General features: G+C 37.6%; 1 protein-coding gene across 2 annotated transcripts; it reads left to right on the top strand.

Annotated features, from left to right (window-relative positions):
- Positions 1-1051: 1051 nt before the first annotated feature.
- LOC135652733 (CLIP-associated protein-like) lies at positions 1052-22508 on the top strand. 2 transcript variants are annotated; one of them, XM_065173927.1, is made up of 21 exons: positions 1052-1567; positions 2212-2367; positions 2483-2545; positions 4491-4559; positions 4724-4889; positions 6066-6227; positions 8444-8541; positions 11341-11415; positions 11491-11559; positions 11655-11740; positions 11824-11941; positions 12307-12405; positions 12480-12837; positions 12930-14776; positions 14922-15023; positions 16371-16475; positions 16564-16638; positions 16715-16783; positions 16895-16963; positions 19071-19172; positions 22068-22508. In XM_065173927.1, exons 1-21 carry the CDS (start codon positions 1235-1237, stop codon positions 22218-22220), a joined length of 4374 nt encoding a protein of 1457 aa, XP_065029999.1. In that variant the 5' UTR covers positions 1052-1234; the 3' UTR covers positions 22221-22508. The 2 variants fall into 2 exon arrangements, with proteins under 2 accessions (XP_065029999.1, XP_065030000.1); XM_065173928.1 differs by having other exon boundaries at positions 1053-1567; positions 13011-14776.
- Positions 22509-22782: the final 274 nt, after the last annotated feature.

Raw genomic sequence — 22782 nt, 5'->3', positions numbered from 1 at the left:
AAAATCAGATTAGAAAAATAGAAGCAACAGATACTAATTTTTCAAGACAATAAAAGAACTACAATAATAAATGATATCATCATTTTTGTAATATCGATGATTAGAGTCTATCAAAGTAATGAATCGAGGGATTTGGTCCCGAAAATTATTATCCCTATTTCTAATTAAAACAGAATGATACGTTCTGCCTCCTTATTTATAGCACTAATAATTTGCTTTCTTGTCATCTTCTTTGACATCCGTGACAGGAACAATATATTTGGTCCGCACATCCATCTTCAACAGTGTCCTACTCTTAACAGTGTGCCAAAGCTCCCACCCTTTCTGGGCCCCCACCTCGTCTCTCACCTTTTTTTGCCGCGTGGGGCCCAGAAACCAACGGTGATGGCCGCCTCCCCACCCACCCGAATGATGATGCTTACGCCCCAACAAACCCACCTTTCTGCCTCCTCCCCCTTTCCTTCGATTTCTTCCCCCATCTCCTCCGCTCCGGCCATCGCGCCGTTTCCGCATCTCGACACAATACGTGGCGGTCGCGTGACGGTCGCCTTTGCGGGTTGATATTTTACGTGAGGATAGAACGGGGGGGACCGTGGGTTAGTTTCGTAAATTTGGGGATGTAGGAGGTCAATTATTGGCCTATCGATTCGTGTTCCGGAACCTTCCGACTCGGTCGCTTCGTGGTCTTATCGCGGTCGCACCGAGCTTGTACTCGACTGAGGTATCTGCCGTCGGATGCTTCCGGATCGAGGATCGACGGCCCTCTCTCGTGGCGAGAACGGCGATCGGTGGCAATATGGTGAATCTTGTGATGGATAGTGGTAATGCAGTCCGGTTCGTGGTCTTACTGCGGTCGCATGGATCTCGTACGCGAACCGTTGGATGCATCTCGAGGAAGGATCGACGGTCTTCGAGCGAACGTTCTCGACACGAAGAAACATGGGAGAGGATTAAAGCTGGTGGCAACACGGTGAATCTCGTGATGTATAGTGGCATATAAAGTGGGATGGAAACCACTCTTGGGTCTTTCTCGCTCTCCAGCTTGCCCTTTATTTGGCTTTCTTCTCTCTCTCTCTCTCTCTGTCTGTTTGTCTCTCTCTCGATCTGTCGATCCTCGGGAGAAGTTTGGCCCCAAATTCCACCAGATCCGATAGTTCTTACTGTCTCCCGGGGGGCGGAACCCTAATTCTTGCCCTTATTGTTCGAGATCGGCGGTCCTCTCGCCGGGGGTCCGATGGAGGAGGCATTGGAGATGGCGCGGGCCAAGGACACCAAGGAGCGGATGGCCGGGGTGGAGCGGCTCCACCAGGTCCTGGAGGCCACCACCAAGAGCCTCTCCACTGCGGAGGTCACCGCCCTCGTCGACGCATGCATGGATCTGCTCAAGGACAGCAACTTCCGGGTCTCCCAGGGGGCGCTCCAGGCGCTGTCCGCCGCGGCCGTGCTCTCCGGGGAGCACCTCAAGCTCCACTTCAACGGCCTCGTGCCGGCCGTCGTCGAGAGGCTGGGGGACGGGAAGCAGCCTGTGCGGGACGCGGCGAGGCAGCTTCTGATCACTCTCATGGAGGTTGGGGTTCTTTGCAATTTATTTATCTTTCTCTGTTCTGAAATTGGAATTTTCTTGATTCGTTTAGTTCTTAAGTGCAACAAAAGAAAACAAATGGGAACGGTCTCGTTTAGTTTTATTGTTTCAAGGGTTAGATATATCTATAAAATGCACTATTGGATCTGTTGACTCTCCGTTGAAATATCAGAAAATGCATTTTCTTAACTGGTCCAGATATACGAACTCGAATAGGCTGGATTTATATTCGTCTTCTTGGGACACGATAAATGGAATTTCGTGGTCTGTCTTAGGTTTCATATTGTATTAATAAATGATGATGACGATTTAGGGTTTCTGACTTCGCGGTGACAGCCTTTCCATGATGCCTCTTATGAGAGCTCGGTCAACCATTGAAGTTTAAAGGTTCTTTATCTGTTCTTGTTGTTGTCAATCACTTGAATTTTTTTTATGACTAACCTACCTGAGTTTCCTTCTCAGATTCTTTAGTTTAATATGCCATATTTTCTGTCCTGCTTGTTTTAACTGATTTTGATCTTGATAAGAATAAGTTTGTCTATTCAACCACGCCAACACTGTATGTGATTCTGCCTGCAATTTCCTGTATAGGATATCGACTAACAATCTGATGTTCATATGTAAGTTAGGTATCCTCCCCGACCATCATCGTCGAAAGAGCTGGTAGTTATGCTTGGACACATAGAAGTTGGAGAGTGAGGGAAGAATTTGCACGCACAGTAACGACAGCTATTGGACTTTTTGCTTCAACCGAACTCCCTCTTCAGCGAGTTATTCTTCCTCCTGTACGTGTAGCTTTTTGATTTTGAAAGGCTTGTTTTGTTGTCACATGCACGTTCATATGGAACTTCATGATGTATTTATCTATGTCCCACAAAGTGTTTTCCCCTTTGTTTGCAGGTTTTGCAGTTGTTGACTGACTCTAATCAGAGTGTTAGGGAAGCTGCTACTTTATGTATTGAGGTCAGCATGTTGTTTTTAAATGCTTTTTCAACTTCTGCATCATCTGGTGTTTATCATGATCTGAGCAAAGTAGTGTCTGACTTTTGACACCTTTAATATGAAGTTGGATATGCCATGTAGTATGGGCAACTTTTGATATCTAGTCAGCATAGTGTTTTTTTCATCATAACATAAATGTGACTAGAAGGGATAGATTGTAATACTTAAGATGTTACCTATTTGAATGTAGTGCACAATATTTTTAAAAAATTAACTATGCGCTACTCCTAATTGCCATAATCTTTAAATGAATGGATGATGAGGAGTGACCATCTCTCAATGTGCTCATTAATTTTTTTAATGTTTCAGACTGCCCAAATGATTTCTTTCAGGCATATCTTTCCATGTATACCCATTTGAATATTCTGATAAACCTCTATGATTTATTGTCTGCGAGAAAAAAAATGCTTCAAAAAGTTTTTGCACTCATATTAGAGACATGGAAGATATTGATGTTTCATTGGATGCTCATCAGAAGTACAGTTTTAAATGATTATGGAATTATTGAACACCCTTTAGATACTTAAATGTAGTTATTGGAGGAACTTATTGGATGTATGATTTTAGTATATTGTTAGATGTTGTTTGTGTTGAGCATAAAGTTATGGATAATGAAATTAAGATGATGATCTAATATTTCTTTCCTTGTGGTCTAAAGCATCATTTTGTATAGTTAGCTTTTTTGTGATGATTATACTGTAGAGATTATTAGTTGTCATGATTCTACCATTTAAAACAAATCTTATGGATTCTCTTGTATGATATTGTGTATTTAAATATTTTTGTTGTGATATGCATAAAATATCTTATGTATGGAACAATATCCATCCTCCACAGATGTTGATGAGTTTGGTGGAACATTTCTTTCAACGGAAAAACATCATTCTGAGTGTAATTGAAGTTAGTAAGTGAAACAACAAGAGGTGCATGCTATTAGGAGAAAACACTACTTGTAGAGGGCTCAATAAATAGGAGACGAGAAGGGATATACTACTTTACTAAGTGGTAGCTAAGAAGGAAGATTAGCATGGACTTCAGAAGAGAAATAGAGGTGGGAAAGAGAAAAAAAACAAGTGATAAGAAAAAAAATGCCAACATTTTGTCAAGTCAGTCATCAATACCTATTTAATTTTCTTGGCCTAGCAGATATCACTTTGTAGACCTTTTAGATTCACGTTCTAATCAATTCAGAAATCTAAAATAGCAAGGAAAAAGAGAACTTATGATGAATGCTCTCTTTTCTTATGAGATTCATGTCCCCGGTATCTTATTTGTAAACATCGTACTTACCATATTACTATCCTTGCAGTTATTATAAATTACAAATTTATTAGCTGAATTCAACTATAAAAATTCAAATATGCTTATGACAATACACCAAAAACAAATGCTGCCTTGAATTGGTTAAATTGGATGTGACAGATTGGCACTTGGGCATTCAAAGGAGGACTTAAGCTGAACCAGCATTTTTCTTCTACAACAAGGCCCAGCATTCCATGAACAATTATTGACACATTCTGACTGCAGCAAGACCTATATCAAATGTAGGCATGAACAGTGAGATATTACTAGAGACAAGGGTTCAAACTGATCAGTACATCACATCAAGATTAATGCAATATGCCAAATGCAGCTTTAGCACTGACATATTGACTATTTTCAATTATTGTTCTAAAAATATACCATGTATGCCTGATCATCGGCACTGGATAAATATGGTATTTTAAATTCCTGATCAGAAATGTGAAGTTAATTCTTTATGTGTGGACACAAAACTTGATCTTGGATGCTTAAAATTAGCAAAATTAGCTAAATGCATAAATTAAAATATGTATGACAAACGTGACATATATGACTATAATATTGACAGTTTAGTTAAGATTAGTTTTCTTCTTTTTTTTTGTAGGAGATGTATGCACAAGGTGGACCTCAATTTCGTGAGGAGTTGCACCGTCACCATCTTCCTTCTTCCATGGTGAGTGTTCAAGGTTTTGGAACATGCTAAATTCAGTTTCTTACATCAGAATTAAGTTTTCTGGATGTATGGCTATTTACAATCAAGTCTAAGTTCTTAGCTTGTGAGAAGCCTCCATTCTGAGAGATGGCTGATTTTACTTGAAACAATTATCAACTGTGCAGCTTAAAGAAATCAATGCCAGGTTAGAAAAAATAGAACCGAAAGTTCAGCCATCTGATGGAGTTGGAATTTCTTATGTATCAGCTGAAACCAGACCATCTTCTGCAAACCATAAGAAGAGCAGTCCAAAGACCAAGATGGCTCCTAGAGAAACCTCATTTTCGAGTGGTAAGTGTTGCTGTTCACCAGAGAACATCCATTGAGTTGGAATGTTGAAATCATTTTGACACACTTTATACTGAAAGAGATGGACATTACATTTCTGGTTTAAATGTTGCTTTGCAAAATTTTTAGTTGTCATGTCCCTAATTTTCATTTGGACATTACTGTAGATGCAAGTATGATGCAGCCATGCTGTACTAGACAGGTTGTGTCACGTAAATGCCATATGTTGCAGTATTTCTTTTCTTGTTTTCCCTTTTTGATTTACATAACAGATTCTTTTTGTCTTCTAGCCAAGTCTTAAGTTCATTCTTTGAAATCTTTGACTGCCTGAGGTTGTCTACTCTTAGGAGTTGGCAACCAAGTGGTGGTATGCAATCAAATATGCACAAGCACCTGCCACTGTTAGAGATGAGGATTGGTGTTGGTAATTGACATGAATATTCCTTTTTTGATTTTTTTTCTCTCTATCATTCTTCATTCCTTCCTTTGTTTTTCTGTTTTTTTTGTTTTTTCCTCAATTGGCACACCTATGTCATCAGGGCATTTGCTGAAGCATGCCAATGATGTACTTAATTTTGCTTATCAGCCTGCATAGTTTCGATATGCAAAATGGTTTTCCTTGCATGTATCACTTCTTATATAGTGTAGTGAATGTACACAGATATTCAGTCAGGTAGAACAAAGTAGGAACATGCAATTGATTGGTCTATCGTAAGGATGATATAAATGCAGTTGAAACTTGTTACACCCTTTGGGTTTACGAATCATGCTATTTCTCTGCTTGATATTGTAGAGTAGAGAACTTCAGGTAACCCTGGAATGTCTGGGTATGTTATAAAATTGTCTGGAAGCAGAAAATGAACACTTAATAGTACAAACTAAAGAATTTTGGCAGAGAATCTAGTTTATTACCTGAAAGGGTACACATTCAATGTGTTTTCAGATATGGTCTCTATATTTGCCATAGGGATCATATGATCATGTCAAACACAGGTTAATTAAATGAACTCCATTAATACTTCCTTTCAAAATTGATGAACTTCATCTAGATTTTCTTGGTCAGGCCCCTATTTGATTGGCTTGTATATAATGTGATAATTAACTTTATTTTCTGCTTTTATGATTTTGTATTATTTCCTTGCTGTGGTCTCTTGTGGTTCAATTTTAAGTGAAATGTAGGTGATATTGATGCTACTGAAAAGCCTGTGGCCCCTATCAAAGTGTACTCCGAGAAGGAACTGATGAGAGAAATGGAAAAGATTGCATCTACACTAGTGCCAGAGAAAGATTGGTCGCTTCGCATTGCTGCCATGCAAAGAGTTGAAAGCTTGGTCTATGGAGGTTTAAGTGCACTTTATTGTTTCCATTTATCGTGCAATTATATCTATGTTATTATACTTTAAGATTCCTTTCTGAGTTGTTACTGGGGGTGCCTTTTCTCTACTGAATATGATAGTAGTTGCTGGTTAGCTTTCTTGCAGTTATTTGACCAATTTGAGATTTTTTATTTTCATTTTTTTATAACCAAATTTTGCATAGCATAGGCATCATGTCAGTATTTATCTGCTAACATTGTATTTTTCACCAAATTTTGATCGTGTGCCTTCTCATAGCAAAATTCTCTTTAGCTATTTTGATGGTTTGACTGATGAAACATGGATTATGACTTTTCCTTGATATTCTTTTTCTTTTTGGCATTTGACTACATAAACATGGAATGTAATCCTGCAGTATTTCTTTGACAAGCCTATGATGACATGCAACTGTTTTATCACAAAGAAGTCTCCAGGTGTATGAATCTTGAAGGGACCTTTGGTCATGGGTTAGGATTGATTTTTCTTGCTGTAAATACAAAATCATTAGTCAAACCAATAGTTACTTATGAAAGACAACTGTCATAACCTTAATATGTTTAACCACGTAAGTCTAAGCTTTTAAAATATTAAATGACTGGATTAGGAACAACTGAAGATCTAATTGCAAAACTACAAATTAATCAACTCAAGAAATATGAGATGTATTCATTATATAGATCTGGGCAGGAAAAGAATGAGCCAACAATGAAATAGAGAAGATATAATTACTAAGGGAACAGTATTTTGGTGATAGATGGTTAAATTTTAGTATCTTTAAAATTGTCCTCTTATTATTCACAGCTTTGTATTGTTGAATTCTTTTTTCTAATTTTAATATTTGAGATAATTCTTGGGCTGGGATATAACTTGGATATAGGATGGGCCCATCTGTAAGTAACACATAATGCAAGTGGTTTTGTGCAAAATTCTGTATTACTTGTTATATTTGTTATTTGCGTTGTTCCCTTTTAGCATGGTTGTGTAGAACATATGATTGTTATATATTGAGCACGTCTATGTTTATTCTCCCTCCATTCACCAAATATTAGGCAAGTTTTATGGCTTTTATATTTCTTTTTTCTTATATCTTGTTTGTGTACCATGGTCAAAATGTTTAAGCTAAAGTTGATAGTAGTACACTCATTAGACCCTTTTAAGCCAATCTTAATCTTGCCCACTTCCGATGTGGGAATGATGGGGTGTTATAATTTTCCCTCACTCAAAGGCTTGACGTTCTCGTCAAGGCCCAAAATAGCCTAGATTAAATCCTAGCATGGTGCATGTGATGCGTAGCCTAGTAATGGCTCCACGTCGTGATGAGTCCTCTGACTCCATCCACGGGTAGTTTTTTCCTACTCGAGCCCTCTTACTATGCCCAAATACTAGGTCGGCTTTGATACCAAATGTCATGACACAGGCTCGATATGCTAACGAGTCTATCAACTTCGTTTGATCTAAACCACTAGTCAAAATACTTAAGTTCAAATTGATAGTAGTATACTCATCAGATCCTTATAATTCAATCTTAATCTTGCCCACTTCCAGTATGGGACTAATCGGGGTATTACATTTTATCTTTAAAAAACCTATTCTAGCTATATGACTATTGCCATGTTGGCTTGTGAGTGTCGTGATGTTCTATGCAACTTGGTGTGAAGAGATGACAAAAGAGTCATTATAGTAAAACCTTGTCTAGATTTCTTGCTTATTGTTAAGTAAGAATTTTGCCTACTATAGAATTGTACTCTTTGCCTTTCTTTCTGAGAGTCTCTTCAGAATATATTTTGCACCCAAAGTAATACCAATCCAACCCATTTCATGAAGAAAATGTGACCAATTAACCAGCTCATTTGATTTGTTTTTATACAATATGCTGTGCCTAAATTATGCTTAACTGAAGCCACCAATGAGCAAAATATTATGTTCATGTCAATGCGCTCTAATGATGCCTTGGCTTAATAATAGGCAATTCATTTGTCTCTTTTTTCTTGTTTTGCCTGGAAACTCTTGTCTACATATGTTCTGGATTTAATTGGTCTTGAATGGTTTTTTTAAGACTTCTTATTGTGTATTGCATACATTTCATGATGTTTATTTTTCATGATTCATCGAGGTTTTCCATGTTATTTCTTGAAAAATAGATGCTTTGCAAATTGTTATTCTTTTGATTTTTTCTCATCAACATTAAATTTATTTTATCAGGTGCTACAGATTATCCATCATTTCTTGCACTCCTAAAGCAACTGGGTGCTCCTCTCAGTACTCAGCTATTGGATCGACGTTCTAGCATTGTGAAACAGGTACATTTTGCCTGAATCTTGTAGACTATTATATGTTATGGTAAGGTGAACTATATACAGTTAATAAGATCTTTTGTTTTTGCTTTTGCTTTTGCTTTTTTGGGGAGAGAGGATGCTGTGTGATATAATGATTCGGATAGACAATTTGAGGGTTAAAATTGTTTACTACCACTTGTTGTAATAGTTTCTTTGTAATTCATTCCATAGTTGTGGATAAGTATTGGTGTCTTATATTATAGTTCTAAGCAAGGTATGTAATTTCGAATAATACCGTCCGGTATGGGCGGTACGTACCGGTACACGGACCGCCCGTTACCGGATGGAACGATATATATATATATATATATATATATATATATATATATATATATATATATATATATATATATATATATATATATATATATATATATATATATATATATATATATATATATATATATATATATATATATATATATATATATATATATATATATATATATATATATATATATATATATATATATATATATATATATATATATATATATATATATATATACGAGGCGACGTCGCCCTGCGTGGGAGAAGGAAAAGGCAACGCCGTGTCGTCGAGGCGATGCGACGTCGCCTTATATATATATATATATATATATATATATATATATATAAACGAGGCGATGTCGCCCCGCCTAAGAGAAGAGAGAGGCGACATCGTCGAATATATATATACCGAGCGGTATACCGTTCGGTATACTGAGAACGGTATACCGCTCTGTCATGAACGGTCGTCGCGCACCCGCAACAACTCCGTTCAACGAACCGTTCGTCGCTCTCATCTACATGTACAGTTACTTGGCAGCCTGTTTTGCCTTGGTTTTGAGTCATTTTGCTTGTAAAAATGTAAGTTCGAACAAGCTGCAGCGTTACAAAGCGACCGCTCACCGAACCGAGCAAAACAGCCCCAAAACAGCTTCATTTTCTCGTGCCGCGGGTTGATTTATGGAATCTGCCTCCGCTCACCAAAACGTCAGCCATCTCAGCCCCTTTGAACCTACCGGGTGGCACAGGGTTAGATGGGGCTTCGGTATAGTACCGGGCGTTGAACACTCATTCGCACGTTGCCTTGACGGGAACTTGTTGTCGCGCCTGGGACTCGGTGAGCAGCTGTTCGTTCAACCTTCTAAAGCCCTTGTTTTCCCCCTCTCCCTCTTTTCTCTTGTGCACGCAAGGTGCTCGCTGAATTGCTTGTAAAGCTTCCCCTTTTCGCGAGACTTGTCTGTTGCTCGTTCTTTCAAACTAATCAACTTTCTCTTTTACAGGTCCTTCGGGACCTGCGAGAGGTTACAAGTGGGCTGATCTTTGCGGAGCAATATCGCAAGGGCGAAGAGCGACTTAGGCAACGAAAGCTAAGTTCGCGTCTTGGCCGCAAGGGTGCCTCACGCCTTAGGCAATTCCAGCTAAGGCCGTGACAACTCGGTATACAATATTGTACCGAGCCGAGCTAATGTTGAAACTCCGGTACGGTACGAAATTGCGAACCTTGGTTCTAAGTTTTAAGTAAGATTCAATTTTGTGTATTGGTATTGTATTGGTCAGGGCTTGGACTGGTATGTACCAGTTCCATGCCAATTACTGAGCGTCGGAACGCCAGCATCGAGTCTAAAAAAAGGCCCAAAATGGGCTGAAAAAACAGAAAAGTAAATTACTCAGTACAGAACCTGTACTGCCCTGTACTGGGCAGGTAAAGGACCTGTACATCTAGTACAGCTCCGTTACTGGGTATACCATCTGGTTTACACTTGTCCATTTACCGATAACCCATTTGGACAGTAAATACTACCCATACCGTACCGTAACAGGTGGTGTTGAAACCTTGGTTCTAATGATTGAGTAGCCAAAAACACATGCTCCTGCTAAGTCATTGACGAACAAGAATTGCCCATTTGAAAAGCTCTTTTCCTGATTAAAACCCTTATGCCTGGCTATTAGAGCGTAGCAGCCTTGGTGTGGTATTGAGGGTCACATTTATATTTAAGCTTTATGCTATTGGTATCCAGGCCTTTTCAATGACCACTATAGTACAGCTTGGTTCAGATATGATTAGCTCATATTATATACTTCTTTGAGGTAAACTACGGCCTTTGTAGATTAACATCCTTTAATGAGCTCTTAAAAGAGTATTATATTTATCTTTTGCTTATCTAAGATGTTTGATTTTTCTATGGTGTCAAATTGTTCATTTGATATGACATCTAAGAATTATTTGTTAAGCAAACTAGTGAATCTTGCTGTTTCTGTCATCTCTTCCAAATGCTCATGTATTTACCTACTTCATGTGTTATACCCTTATATCACATCTAGTGTGATTTGAAGGCTGCCTTATTCATTAGGCGGGCTGAAAAAAAAGCATCTAGTTTGTTGAACCTGTCATTATCACGTGAGATTTGACATGATGAGTGGCATTCACATCGGCAGGGGCACATATTTCACTTGACAGTATGATATCTGCATTCTAATCAACATGCTCTTGCTGCAGGTTTACACTTTTGCTTAATTGGCCATTTGTTTCACATTTTTGCATATTCTTGGTTACATGTGGTATTGTAAATGTTATTCCTTCTGAACATGGTTAGGTAGAATGTCAAAGGTTGCATGGGTATGTGGTATATTTCTACTTTATGATAATTGTTGTGTTTAAGCACCAAATGTTCCTGATTAACTGAAACTTCTGGTTTCCCTGCATTACAAGTCGGCATTGAGAAGTTATCTTGGACTGTATGTTCATTATTTTCTGATTGCGCTTTTCTGCTGTAGGCCTGTCATCTGTTAAACTTACTATCAAAGGAACTGATGGGCGACTTTGAAGCTTGTGCTGATATGCTCATTCCGGTAACACCCGTTGTATGATAATAATTTGGCTTATTGTTATGAATAAATAACAATATTTTAGTGAATTTTCTTCAGGTGCTTTTGAAGCTTGTTGTGATCACTGTTCTTGTGATTGCGGAATCTGCAGATAATTGTATTAAAACGGTATTGTATGAGATCAGAAACTTTCAGTTTAAACAGATGGTTGGTCTAAAATAGAAATATACTATTCTTTTTCCGGCTAACTTGTCACTGTTCAGATGTTGCGTAACTGCAAAGTTGCTCGTGTGCTCCCTCGGATAGCTGATGTTGCAAAGAATGACAAGAGTGCAGTTCTTCGTGCTAGGTGAGAGTGCTCAATCTTAATACAATCCGTCTCTGTTTCAAGCTGTTTTTCGTCACTTCCTATAATCCTATTGGCTATAACAGGTGTTGTGAATATGCACTTCTAATACTGGAGTACTGGGCTGATGCTCCTGAAATACAGCGGTCAGCAGATCTTTATGAAGACCTGATCAAGTGTTGTGTAGCAGATGCAATGAGTGAGGTTGGTGATTGTAATCGATGTTCTTTTCTTTTTTCTATGTGGTAAACATGATCATTAGCTGAATGCCTATGCAGGAAACTTATCCCATCCTATTCACATGCATTGAGGACCTATTCTGAAATTTCTTTTGCTCTATAATTTAAGCCTAACACAATGATGTCCCAAGTTAGATTTATAGTGTTTTATAGGGACAAACTTTGAACTAGGTTCATGAAATTAAAAACTTACACTCAAGTTGGCCACATCTAGTTTGCAACAATGAGCACATCTTACTGTGTTGCTACACTAGAAAATATTGCTTTCTATTTATCTCTTGCACTGTTGATGTAACATCATAACTTCATTTAAATATTGTACACCGCTAGGTGCGTTCAACTGCTCGTACTTGCTATCGGATGTTCACAAAAACTTGGCCAGATCGTTCCCGGCGACTGTTTTTATCATTTGATCCTGTCATACAGAGGGTATGAAGTTTTCTTTTGGTTTAAGGAACCTTATTTTGGTCTTCCTGATTGTGATAAGATGAAAATATTTGCAGATAATAAATGAAGAGGATGGAGGTATGCATAAAAGATATGCTTCTCCTTCTCTCCGTGAAAGGGGAGTACAGTTTTCTCGTGCTCCCTCTCAAGCCAGTAGCGCAAACGTAGTTGGATATGGTACCTCTGCTATTGTTGCAATGGACAAGAGTGCAACTATTTCCACAGGGACATCTCTTTCCTCGGCTAGCCTCCTTTCACAATCCAAGACACTTGGCAAAAGTTCAGAAAGAAGCCTTGAGAGTGTGCTTCATGCAAGCAAACAGAAGGTGTCTGCTATTGAAAGTTTATTGAAAGGTGTGAGCATATCTGAGAAACATAACTTCACAAGTGCACGCTCTACCAGCTTGGATCTAGGTATCCCCTGAGATGCTAAATTGTATCTTTCTCCGTGTTGACTTTAATTATTTTATTAACTGTTACAGTTTGCTTCTGTCAATAATGGCCAGTTGCACTCTTAATGCTGTATGCTATGCTTAGCAAGCCTGCAAGAGCGAAAAGTATTTTACCTCATTTTGCTCCTAGTGCAGGAGTTGATGCTCCATCCACTCGTGATCCGCTGGTTCCTAGTGTTTCTTCTCCGGATCTTTTCTCTGCACAGAGCTCAGTATTGGCTGACTCAATTGTTGCAAACATTACGAAAGGCAGCAACAGGAATGGTGGCTCTAATATGTCTGAGGTCCTGAGTTCTCAGGTCCAACAATCCAGAGACCCTTTGAAATTGTCTCACCTCAGTCATGTAACATCTGATACCCTGTCATCTTTGTCATTGTCTTACATGAGAAGATCTTCTGAACGATTGCAAGAAATAAGTGGCAGTGAAGACAATGTTGATCTCAGGTTAAGTAGACGGCTTCCGAGTATCCATACTGATAGACAATATCTGGAGACACCTTATAAGGATTCTGGCTATAGGGATTCACAGAATAGTTACATTCCTAACTTTCAGCGACCTCTTTTAAGGAAGCAGGTGACAGGAAGGACTCTTGCAAGTAGCAGAAGTAGTTTTGATGATAGTCAAATCCCAGCAAGTGAAATGTCTAGCTATATCGATGGTCCAGCATCACTAAGTGATGCACTCACTGAGGGACTAAGCCCTAGTTCAGACTGGGTAGCTAGGGTTTCCGCATTTAATTATCTCTGGAGTTTGTTGCAGCAGGGGCCAAAGGGTATTTTGGAGATTACGCAGAATTTTGAGAAGGTTATGAAATTGTTTTTCCGATACTTGGATGATCCTCACCATAAAGTTGCACAGGCAGCTTTTTCCACTCTTGCAGAAATTATTCCATCATGCAGAAAGCCTTTTGAGAGTTACCTGGAAAGAACATTGCCACATGTCTTTTCTAGATTAATTGATCCAAAGGAACTGGTAAGGCAACCATGTTCAGCAACACTGGAGATAGTTGGTAAGACATACAATATTGATTCTCTTCTTCCAGCACTTCTTAGATCTTTGGATGAGCAGAGATCTCCTAAAGCAAAGTTGGCTGTTATTCAATTTGCAAATAATTCCTTTAATAAACATACAATAAATGCTGATGGCTATAGTAACAACGGATTTCTTAAGCTATGGCTTGCTAAGTTAGCACCTTTGGTAAATGATAAAAATGTAAGGCTGAAGGAAGCATCCATATCTGGCATCATATCAGTTTACTCCCATTTTGATCCAACAGCAGTCTTAAATTTTATTCTCAGTCTTTCTGTTGAAGAGCAGAACTCATTAAGACGGGCACTTAAGCAGTATACGCCTCGTATAGAGGTTGATCTTATGAACTTTTTGCAGAATAAGAAAGAACGTCAAAGGTCAAAACCATTTTATGACCAATCGGATGTTGTTGGAACTTCTTCCGAGGAAGGTTATGTTGGTGCATCGAAGAAAAGTCACCATTTTGGTCGTTATTCAGCCGGTTCAGTTGACGATGAAGGAGAGAAGAAGTGGAGTTTAACTCATGAATTGACACAACTTGATGTTTCCATTGGTAAAGCAGCTACTGATGAGTCTCATCACCCATTCGAGAATATTGATGACTGCGGTTCTGACCCTTTATCACAAGGTACTGGGTCAGTTAATAATTGCTTACAGAAAACAGAGATGACTATTGAGCATGAGAGTTCTGTGTTGACTCCACGTCTAGATATCAATAGACTGGTTAGTTCTGATGGACATAAGGCTGCTGATATGAATCATGGTGGTGAAATCAGTATAAGTTCTGAGTTCAATAATGAGAAGCTTAGTTCTGCAAAAGCCATTCTCCCAGGAGACAGTGGGCCAAGTATTCCCCAACTTCTTCATCAGGTATGTAAAAGATGCTTTAGTTCATAGAAATATCTTTTCATATTATGCATTATTTAAATATTCTTAAAGCTATCAGAACCAGTTTTTGTAAGGTAGTGCTTTACATGCCTTAGTTTTATATTGTTTTTACAACTTGTTATTGTAGATTTGCAATATTAATGATGTGAACTCAAGTTCAGAGAAACAAGATGCACTACAACAGCTGGTTGAAGTTTCATTGAAAAATGATACCTCTGTCTGGACCAAGGTAATGATCCTTGTTCTTTATTCTTATAAACCTTGACTCATGATCTTCTATTAACTTCTGCGTGGACATGACACAAATTAATTTAGCAATTATTACTCATTCTTTTTCGGGTGGTTGAATGTTTAAGGATCAGATCATTATGAGAAAAGAATAAAAGGCTAGCAGCAATGTAGTCATGAAGCTGAAAATCTTTAGTTTTGGCATTTAATGTGATGAAATTTTGTTATTGTAAATGGAGGTACAATTTTAGTGTCAATAAGGAGGTAATGGCAAGTAGTACAAAACTCATCTGTAAAGGTTTCAGCTGGCTGAAGAAGCATATGGTACATCAGTATTGACCATAGGACTGAGACTTCAATTTGATGATGGAGGTGGCTTTTAGGAAGGAAAAAATAGGAATAAAGGGGAGAGAAAGATAACAAGGGAGGAAAAAAACCAAAACTAGAATAATTCTCATAGCATATGTTTTTTTTTTTCCATGTCTTCTCTTCTTTCTTGTGTCACATGTATATCCTCTCCGAGTCACCAGGAAGGAAGAGGGAAAAGTTCTGAAAGGAGAAGAGGAGAGGTGGTGTCAGGGAGAAGAGGAAGGAAGAAAGGGGTGACATTGATTGAAGAGAGCCTGATTGAAATTTAAAAACGTTTACTTTCTCTTTGCAATAACTTCTTAACCATGATATTGGTACCAAGGCTGAAGCTCAAGGAGTTTTGGCTTGGTCACATGGATATGCACAACAACATATGCTAAATGGTAGCAACATTTGTTTCAGATAATGCGGGGAAGAGTCTTATGAAATTCATAATCACATCTTAGATAGATTCAATAACATCGGCTGGATAAGAAGATTGACAACAATTGTAAAAACTCATATGGTTAAGGATCGGAGAGCATAATACAATTTGAAAAAAAAAAAGTCATTTGACCCTTTCCATTCACTTACTTTTCTTAGAAGAGAGAGAGAGAGATAGAGGTACTTTTTGGTGAAGGATTCCATATGTAAATATAGACAAAGTGGTTACTGTTGATGCTTATTGACAATCACCAATGTGGTCCCCCAAATGTATTTCATCCTTTACAAGGTGGCCTACTGCTGTTAAGATTGTGGCATCCTTGATTAAGAGGAATGTTAATGTAGATAAACTTGAAACATAGTCACTATGTAACATAGTTCGACAATGATTGTTCTTTATGTAAAATTCAACTTATTAGGATATGAGGTGTGCATTTCTGTTTTCGTGATTTTGTATGATAAATCATTGTATTTCTTTTTACACTAGTAAGCTATGATATGCTTATGTTATGCATATGCAAGCTCTAGTGAGTAGTGACATTCGATGTTCCTGCAGTATTTCAATCAGATCTTAACAGCTGTGCTTGAGGTGTTGGATGATTCTGATTCTTCAGTACGGGAGCTTGCTCTTTCTTTGGTTGTTAGGATGCTTAACAATCAGGTCTCCCATTTGCTCTTCCTGCATTCTTATCAGTAGACAGTCTTTAAGTTTTAAGTTTATTTTCTTTCTTAATGTTTTCTAATTACAGAAAAGTGAGATGGAAGATTCTATTGAAATTGTTACTGAAAAATTGCTTCATGTGACAAAAGACGTGGTTGTGAAGGTACCAGACTTCTGTTCTTTAGATGCTATTTGTGCTTACCTTTCTTTAGTTTTTTATTTTTATTTCAAATTTGCAGGTTTCAAGTGAAGCAAACCAATGCTTGAATATAATCTTATCACAATTTGATCCATTCCAATTCCTTAGTGTATGTGAATGTTTGAGTTAAATTGTTGGTTAGACATTGATATTTATAAATTAATCAGGGAGTTGAACGTTTAGATTGATATCCATCCTTTTTTATGTTTGGTAATTGCAGGTCATTGTACCTTTGTTGATCAGTGATGATGAAAAGACACTTGTCATTTGTATCAACTGTTTAACCAAGGTATTTCTTTCTTATTTTTCTCCTATCCTTTTTTCATGTTTGCTAAGTGCTTTTAAGCTTTTCTCAAGTCAGATTATCTGTTTTCTCACAATAATCTAAGGCATGATACCTTTTATTTTTTTTGGATTTCTTTTTTATGCCACCTTGTATTAGAATGGGACTCTCACTGACAGGACAATGGTAGCAAGAAATTTAATTGTTCCATGTAATTTGAACAGTGTTATTGGTACTGACCCAACGACTCTCCGACGTTATTTGTAATAGAAAATACAGAAATAATTAGTGTAATGTATAATATAGAAAAAAGTAACATATATATACATATCTTCTTATTTTTATATCACATAATCTTTGTCTGCTTTCTGTTTTCTTATATCATCTTTTCTCACTTATTTTTCTTTTTCTTTCTTTTCTCCTCTCCTAATCGTTTTATTTAGCAACATGGGCCCAAGCGGTGATGCACCCCAGACATGCGCCAATCTGGAGCATCAAGTTTGGAATCAGCAATTAATTCTTTCCTTATTTCTCTTCTTTAATCTTTATCAACTTTCAGAACTCTCCCCCATTCTAGCTTCTTGGGTGATGTCTGGTCCAAGTGGTCCTAGTGGGTGATGGTGATGGCTGGTGGATGTCATAGATGGGGCATAAGCAGAGAGGGATGTCACTAAACAGAATGATGTCATAAATTGGGCCGTCAAAGACATACTCAAATATGAGTGATATGTTCCTTTTCCAAGTGTAGAACTGATGCAGTTGGTGTCCACCTGGCTAGTTCAGGCCCCTAATTCAAACCTGGCCGGATCAGCCAGTTTTGTATGGTTTGTATGCATGAATTGTAACAGGCAGGCCCAGTTTTGAGAGTTTCTGGTCGGATCAGCTGTTATAGCTGGTTCTTGTAACACCGAGTATTGGAAGACTTTGATGACTAGGAGGAAGAAAGTTGGTAAATATGTTACTGGGTACTGTTTGCTTTTAAGATTTTGTCTTCTTATCTCTTAAATGACCCTTAAGTGAAAATTGCATTGTTGACTGGAAATTTAGAGGTTTTTTAATTGCTTTTGGTGGTCTCATAATTGCTTGTAAATTTGCCTAATATATTGTTTGTATTGTATAGGTGCTTGCTTTTTTACTTATGTTCATCCTGCAAACATGTTGATGGGTTTCTGTTGGCTTCTGGCTATTGTCTAGAGATGTTGTGTTTTAGAATTTAATGTGCATCATCGTTTATTTATGTTCATCCTGGAAACATGTTGATGGGTTTCTATTGGCTTCTTGCTATTGTCTCGGACCCAGGTTTCTTTTTTTTTTTTTTTTTTTCTTTTGAGAATTTAATGTGCTTTCAATCCGTTGCTAGAATAATATTCCTGAAATTGTTGGTGAATCTATTGTTTCTGCTGTCATAGAAATGGAATTTGTCACCATCCTGGTCCATTGTGTTTTAATTGGTCTTGTCACATTTGGATTGTGTGGGTTTGCCTCATGTTGGTAGATGCTTTGTATGAGAATCATCACCTTCATGTCAGATTGCTTTTATTGTTATGTTGACTGGAATCTGCTTTCCTTTTGGTTATGTAAAATGTGCTTGCTGGATTCTTGTGGTTGAGGGTCTTTTCCTTGGGAATTGATCAAAAACGGGAAGTTCGGGTTCAAAAGTCACAGCTTTTCTCAATTTGTCAGTTTCTCTTCATAGCTTCTTTTCGAAAAGTTGAAACTGATGAATAATTTAATTATCAAACTTTGGACCATGATCTAGTTATTGCAGAAGCAAAATTTAGTGAAATTTATATTCATGAGAATTATGGAGCTATCATGAAACGTTCTTGTTTGAAAAGAGAACAAAAGACCTTTATTGACTTTTGGAGATAGAGTACTAGTATGATGAATATTTTTAAAAACATTCCAGTAGAAAATCTAATCCATATATAAAGAGCACTTCCAATCTACTCATCTGACTTACTCTAACCTAAATCGGAAGTGGGGAACATATTGTTTCATGTTCATCTGCTGATCTTTGATGATAAATATTGTAAAAATATTTTGGAATCCTTTGATATGTGTACTGCAATTGACTATGTTAAGAATATGACTCCTGTTAGTTCTCCTCCAGCTTGTTGGTCGACTTCCACATGAAGATTTGATGAAACATTTGCCTTCCTTTTTGCCGGCGTTGTTTAATGCATTCAAAAACCAGAGTCCAGATGTGAGGAAGGTATGATTTCTCATTCTCTGTACAGCATAGACAAGACATGTATCTTTATTTTTTTCCCATCTGATCCTTGTCATGATGTTCTTTTTGCCTTTTCAATGGATGTGTTATCAAGTTTTTCAAAGAAATGCAACTCATAAATGGTGATACATACATAGAAAACACATGTATGTGGGAAACATTTCAAGTTGGAACTTTTGCCCGGATAACAAAAATTAGCATCTTTACTTAAGTAGTGCTAATAGTCAAAATCAGATGATCTGCATGAATGAAGCTGGTATATCTCGAGGAATATTACCCGTTATTATGAACATTTTGTCAATTTCTATCGTGCATCTAGATTCCCTAGTAATTCCACAAGAACAAGGCATCTATCTGGTTAAAGTATTGACATGATTAGTGGCCATCACATTAGCCTGGTTCTTTTTCACAATGGTAGCAATAGTTGTAATTTTCATTTTATGTATGTCCATTAAAGTTACTGGGTATGTCAAGTACATAATTGTTTTTTAGATTGCTTTGTGAACCATCAAGTCAATCTCTTGTGCTGACAGGTCCTACAAGGTGAGATTTGAGAGGATCACAAGAAAATTTCATTGAACAACTATAAGTGTCCTAAGGCTAATCACCTCCTTTGTTTTCTTTCACTTAAACATCTTTTTCTCTTTTTATTATTGTCCTTTCCATGTGTTCTAGCTTGCGTCGTTCTCTATTCGGTTCTCTTATTCTAGCTGGCATTGTTTTGTTTCTTGTGTTTGATGGGGTTTAGAGTGGAACAGAGCATGACAATGAAAATAGAAACTTGTACAAAACAATAGAATGTTCGTACCCAAAGATGAGCATGAGGTAATAGGTCTGTATATTTGTCTATACCAACAGTGTGACAGGCCTAAAAACATATTTAATTATGTTGGATAATGAGTTCATAGGCACACGCTTTACGAGTATTAAAAATTCAAAATCTTTCTAAAAGAACTGATAGATAAATGATAAGTTTGCTAGATTTGCTTTTTTGAAATTAATCTATACTATTGAACTACCTGCATTCTAAGGTCGGAGCAGCATGGTTTGTTGTTTGTGTTTTTCTAAGAACATTTTGTGCGACGGTTTTGAATAGAATTAAGGAGTGCCAAACTGTGGCCCTTATCAAATGTGGCATGGGTAGAGCTGTTAATGTGTAGGATCTGATCTTCTTTGGCTCAATAGCAAATCAATTTAAGAGAGATGGATGTATTCTCTGATCTTGCAATTTGGTAAATGGTGCAATTTAATCTAAAGATGTGATTCATTATTTATTCACAGATCAGAGTTTCTTCGAGCTGACAATTAGAATATCCTAATACAATTGTTCTATGTTGTTGACTTTTATCCAAATAAAAGTAAGATGAGATAGAGGAGAAACCTAATTGTCCTCTCAGTTCCCTTATCCTAGTTTGTCCTCTATTAAATTCCGCCATCAACTCTTCATTCCCCCTCTTTATCCACTTCCTTCCACCTCCACTCCCTCTCCATCTCATCATCCCTTTGTTCCCCTCCACCTTCATTCCTCCAAAATTTTAACCACCTCCATTTCCGTTCCAATATCTTTTCTATCTTCATTATCTCCTGCTGCCCTGGGCTGCTGCAACCCTATCTGTTAATGTAATTGGGGGTGATTGCTTAGGGGAGATGCCCCGCATTAGTGACCAATTTAGAACCATGGCAATTGTGCCACAATCTGATCTCCAGTCTTCTTAAGGTCTGACAGAACTTCTATGGCATCAGTAACCAACTCCAACACAGTGGCCTTGTCCTAACCTTTTGTCTCTCCCTCCCTCCTCACCTCTCATTCCTTTCTAATGGTCTTTTTCTTTTCTCTCTCATTTCGTCTTTCATTCTTCGAGCACCATTTTGCATTTTGTTTACATTCGTTCTTTTAGTTTTGTTGTCCCTCAATCAACTGCGACATGAGTCTTAAACAAGTTTTCAAAGTGCATTGTTCAGTCATGCTGTTTCTTTTATTGATTTCTCCTAAACGTGGTTGATTAGGAAACAGCTTCTAACATATTGACATTTCTTATAATTCTTTTGAAATAAGAGGAAAAGGGAAATGATTTTGGCAGATCTGTTGATTTGATCATCATAATTGGTGCACGAAATCAAGTCCTTCGAATCTCTCTTCCTCTAGAGCTAAACAGTCCAACATTCATCATGTAAATATATGCAAGGTGTTTTGAGATACTGGCTCTTTTTTTTGTCTTAGCGGTCTTGGTTTTCAATTTCTCGGCCAAAGACCAAATGTGTATATCTTAAATAAAGAAGGAAGAAGAAATAAAGGGGAAAGGGAAACTGCTTTTGAAGCATGTTTGAGAAAAAGAAAGATACATAGTATTGAAGATATAGGAGGCCCATGATTCCCATTTCTGCTTGGAGTAAAGTCAGAAGGAAGAAGGAAGAAGAAATATAGGAGACCAAATGTGTATATCTTAAATAAAGAAGGAAGAAGAAATAAAGGGGAAAGGGAAACTGCTTTTGAAGCATGTTTGAGAAAAAGAAAGATACATAGTATTGAAGATATAGGAGGCCCATGATTCCCATTTCTGCTTGGAGTAAAGTCAGAAACAACAGGATTATCCCTCGAGAAAGTTGAGAATCGATGAGTGTCCCTTTTTCTTGCAACAATTTTCCTGGCAAAGCTATTCTTGACAGACTTGCTTTCATTATGTTCCGGAAGACACCATTGACTGATTTTCCACTTTTCATGGGAGGTACAATGAGATTCAAGTTCATAGGAGATAAGTCTGTTATTTGGTTGTTTTTCATGGATATGTATGTACTTGTGCATTCTATGTGATGTCTTAGACCCTTAGTTAATATTTGTCTGACACAAGTCTTCTTTTGTTTTTACTAATTTTTCAGACTGTTGTTTTCTGTTTGGTGGAAATTTATATCATGCTTGGGAAGTCATTCTTACCACATTTGGAGGGTCTGAGTAGCACGCAACTTAGGCTAGTGACTATCTATGCAAACCGAATTTCACAGGCAAGGTCTGGTGCTCCGATTGATCATTAAATGTCTTCTGTGTATTGTTTGTTTTTGGTGAGGCGAGGTTGTGTATTTGTATAGTGTAACCATTGTCCCTTGGTATCGGACATTGTATGCGCTGTTGTTTTTTTCTTTTCTTTTTTTTTTCTTTCCTGATTGATGGTTTCCGGGACGGGGCTTTGTTGGAGATGGGTGAGTTTATTTATCATGCTGTACAGAAGCATGTAACCGGAGCTTCCGTCGATCCTGTATTGTTCATTGCTCAGTGATTACAGGGTAATGGTGTTATCTAACATGACAAGTATGTTTTGAGCAGTCTGTGTTATGAATTTTCCCTTTTAAAGTTTTCCCCTTGCATTTTGATGGTATTCTACAGTGGCAATGCAAAAGCTGTGATTCTTCATGGTTTCGCCCTGCTTATTGTTAAGTCAGTGTGTGTGTTCGGTAGAAGCTACGGCTACTCGCAGAGCAATTCCGGTGGCTTGTTACTGTACTGTGCCTCCTGCCTATTTTGTTTAAGCTCGGATCAGATAATGCAACTATTTAAATTGCAAAGAATGCTAATTGGTTGGAAGAGTAGTCCGGCATG

This window comes from Musa acuminata, chromosome BXJ3-11 (assembly GCF_036884655.1).
Source record: "Musa acuminata AAA Group cultivar baxijiao chromosome BXJ3-11, Cavendish_Baxijiao_AAA, whole genome shotgun sequence".
NCBI classification, from domain to species: Eukaryota; Viridiplantae; Streptophyta; class Magnoliopsida; order Zingiberales; family Musaceae; genus Musa; species Musa acuminata.
This window is presented reverse-complemented; position numbering and strand designations above follow the sequence as displayed.

Bases quoted from the DNA above. Each gene is read 5' to 3' on its own strand.
- LOC135652733 (XM_065173927.1), top strand. From the start codon at position 1,235: ATGGAGGAGGCATTGGAGATGGCGCGGGCCAAGGACACCAAGGAGCGG. The intron at 2,546-4,490 runs GTCAGCATGTTG...TTTTTTTTGTAG, and splicing joins CTGCTACTTTATGTATTGAG to GAGATGTATGCACAAGGTGG. The intron at 11,416-11,490 runs GTAACACCCGTT...AATTTTCTTCAG, and splicing joins GTGCTGATATGCTCATTCCG to GTGCTTTTGAAGCTTGTTGT.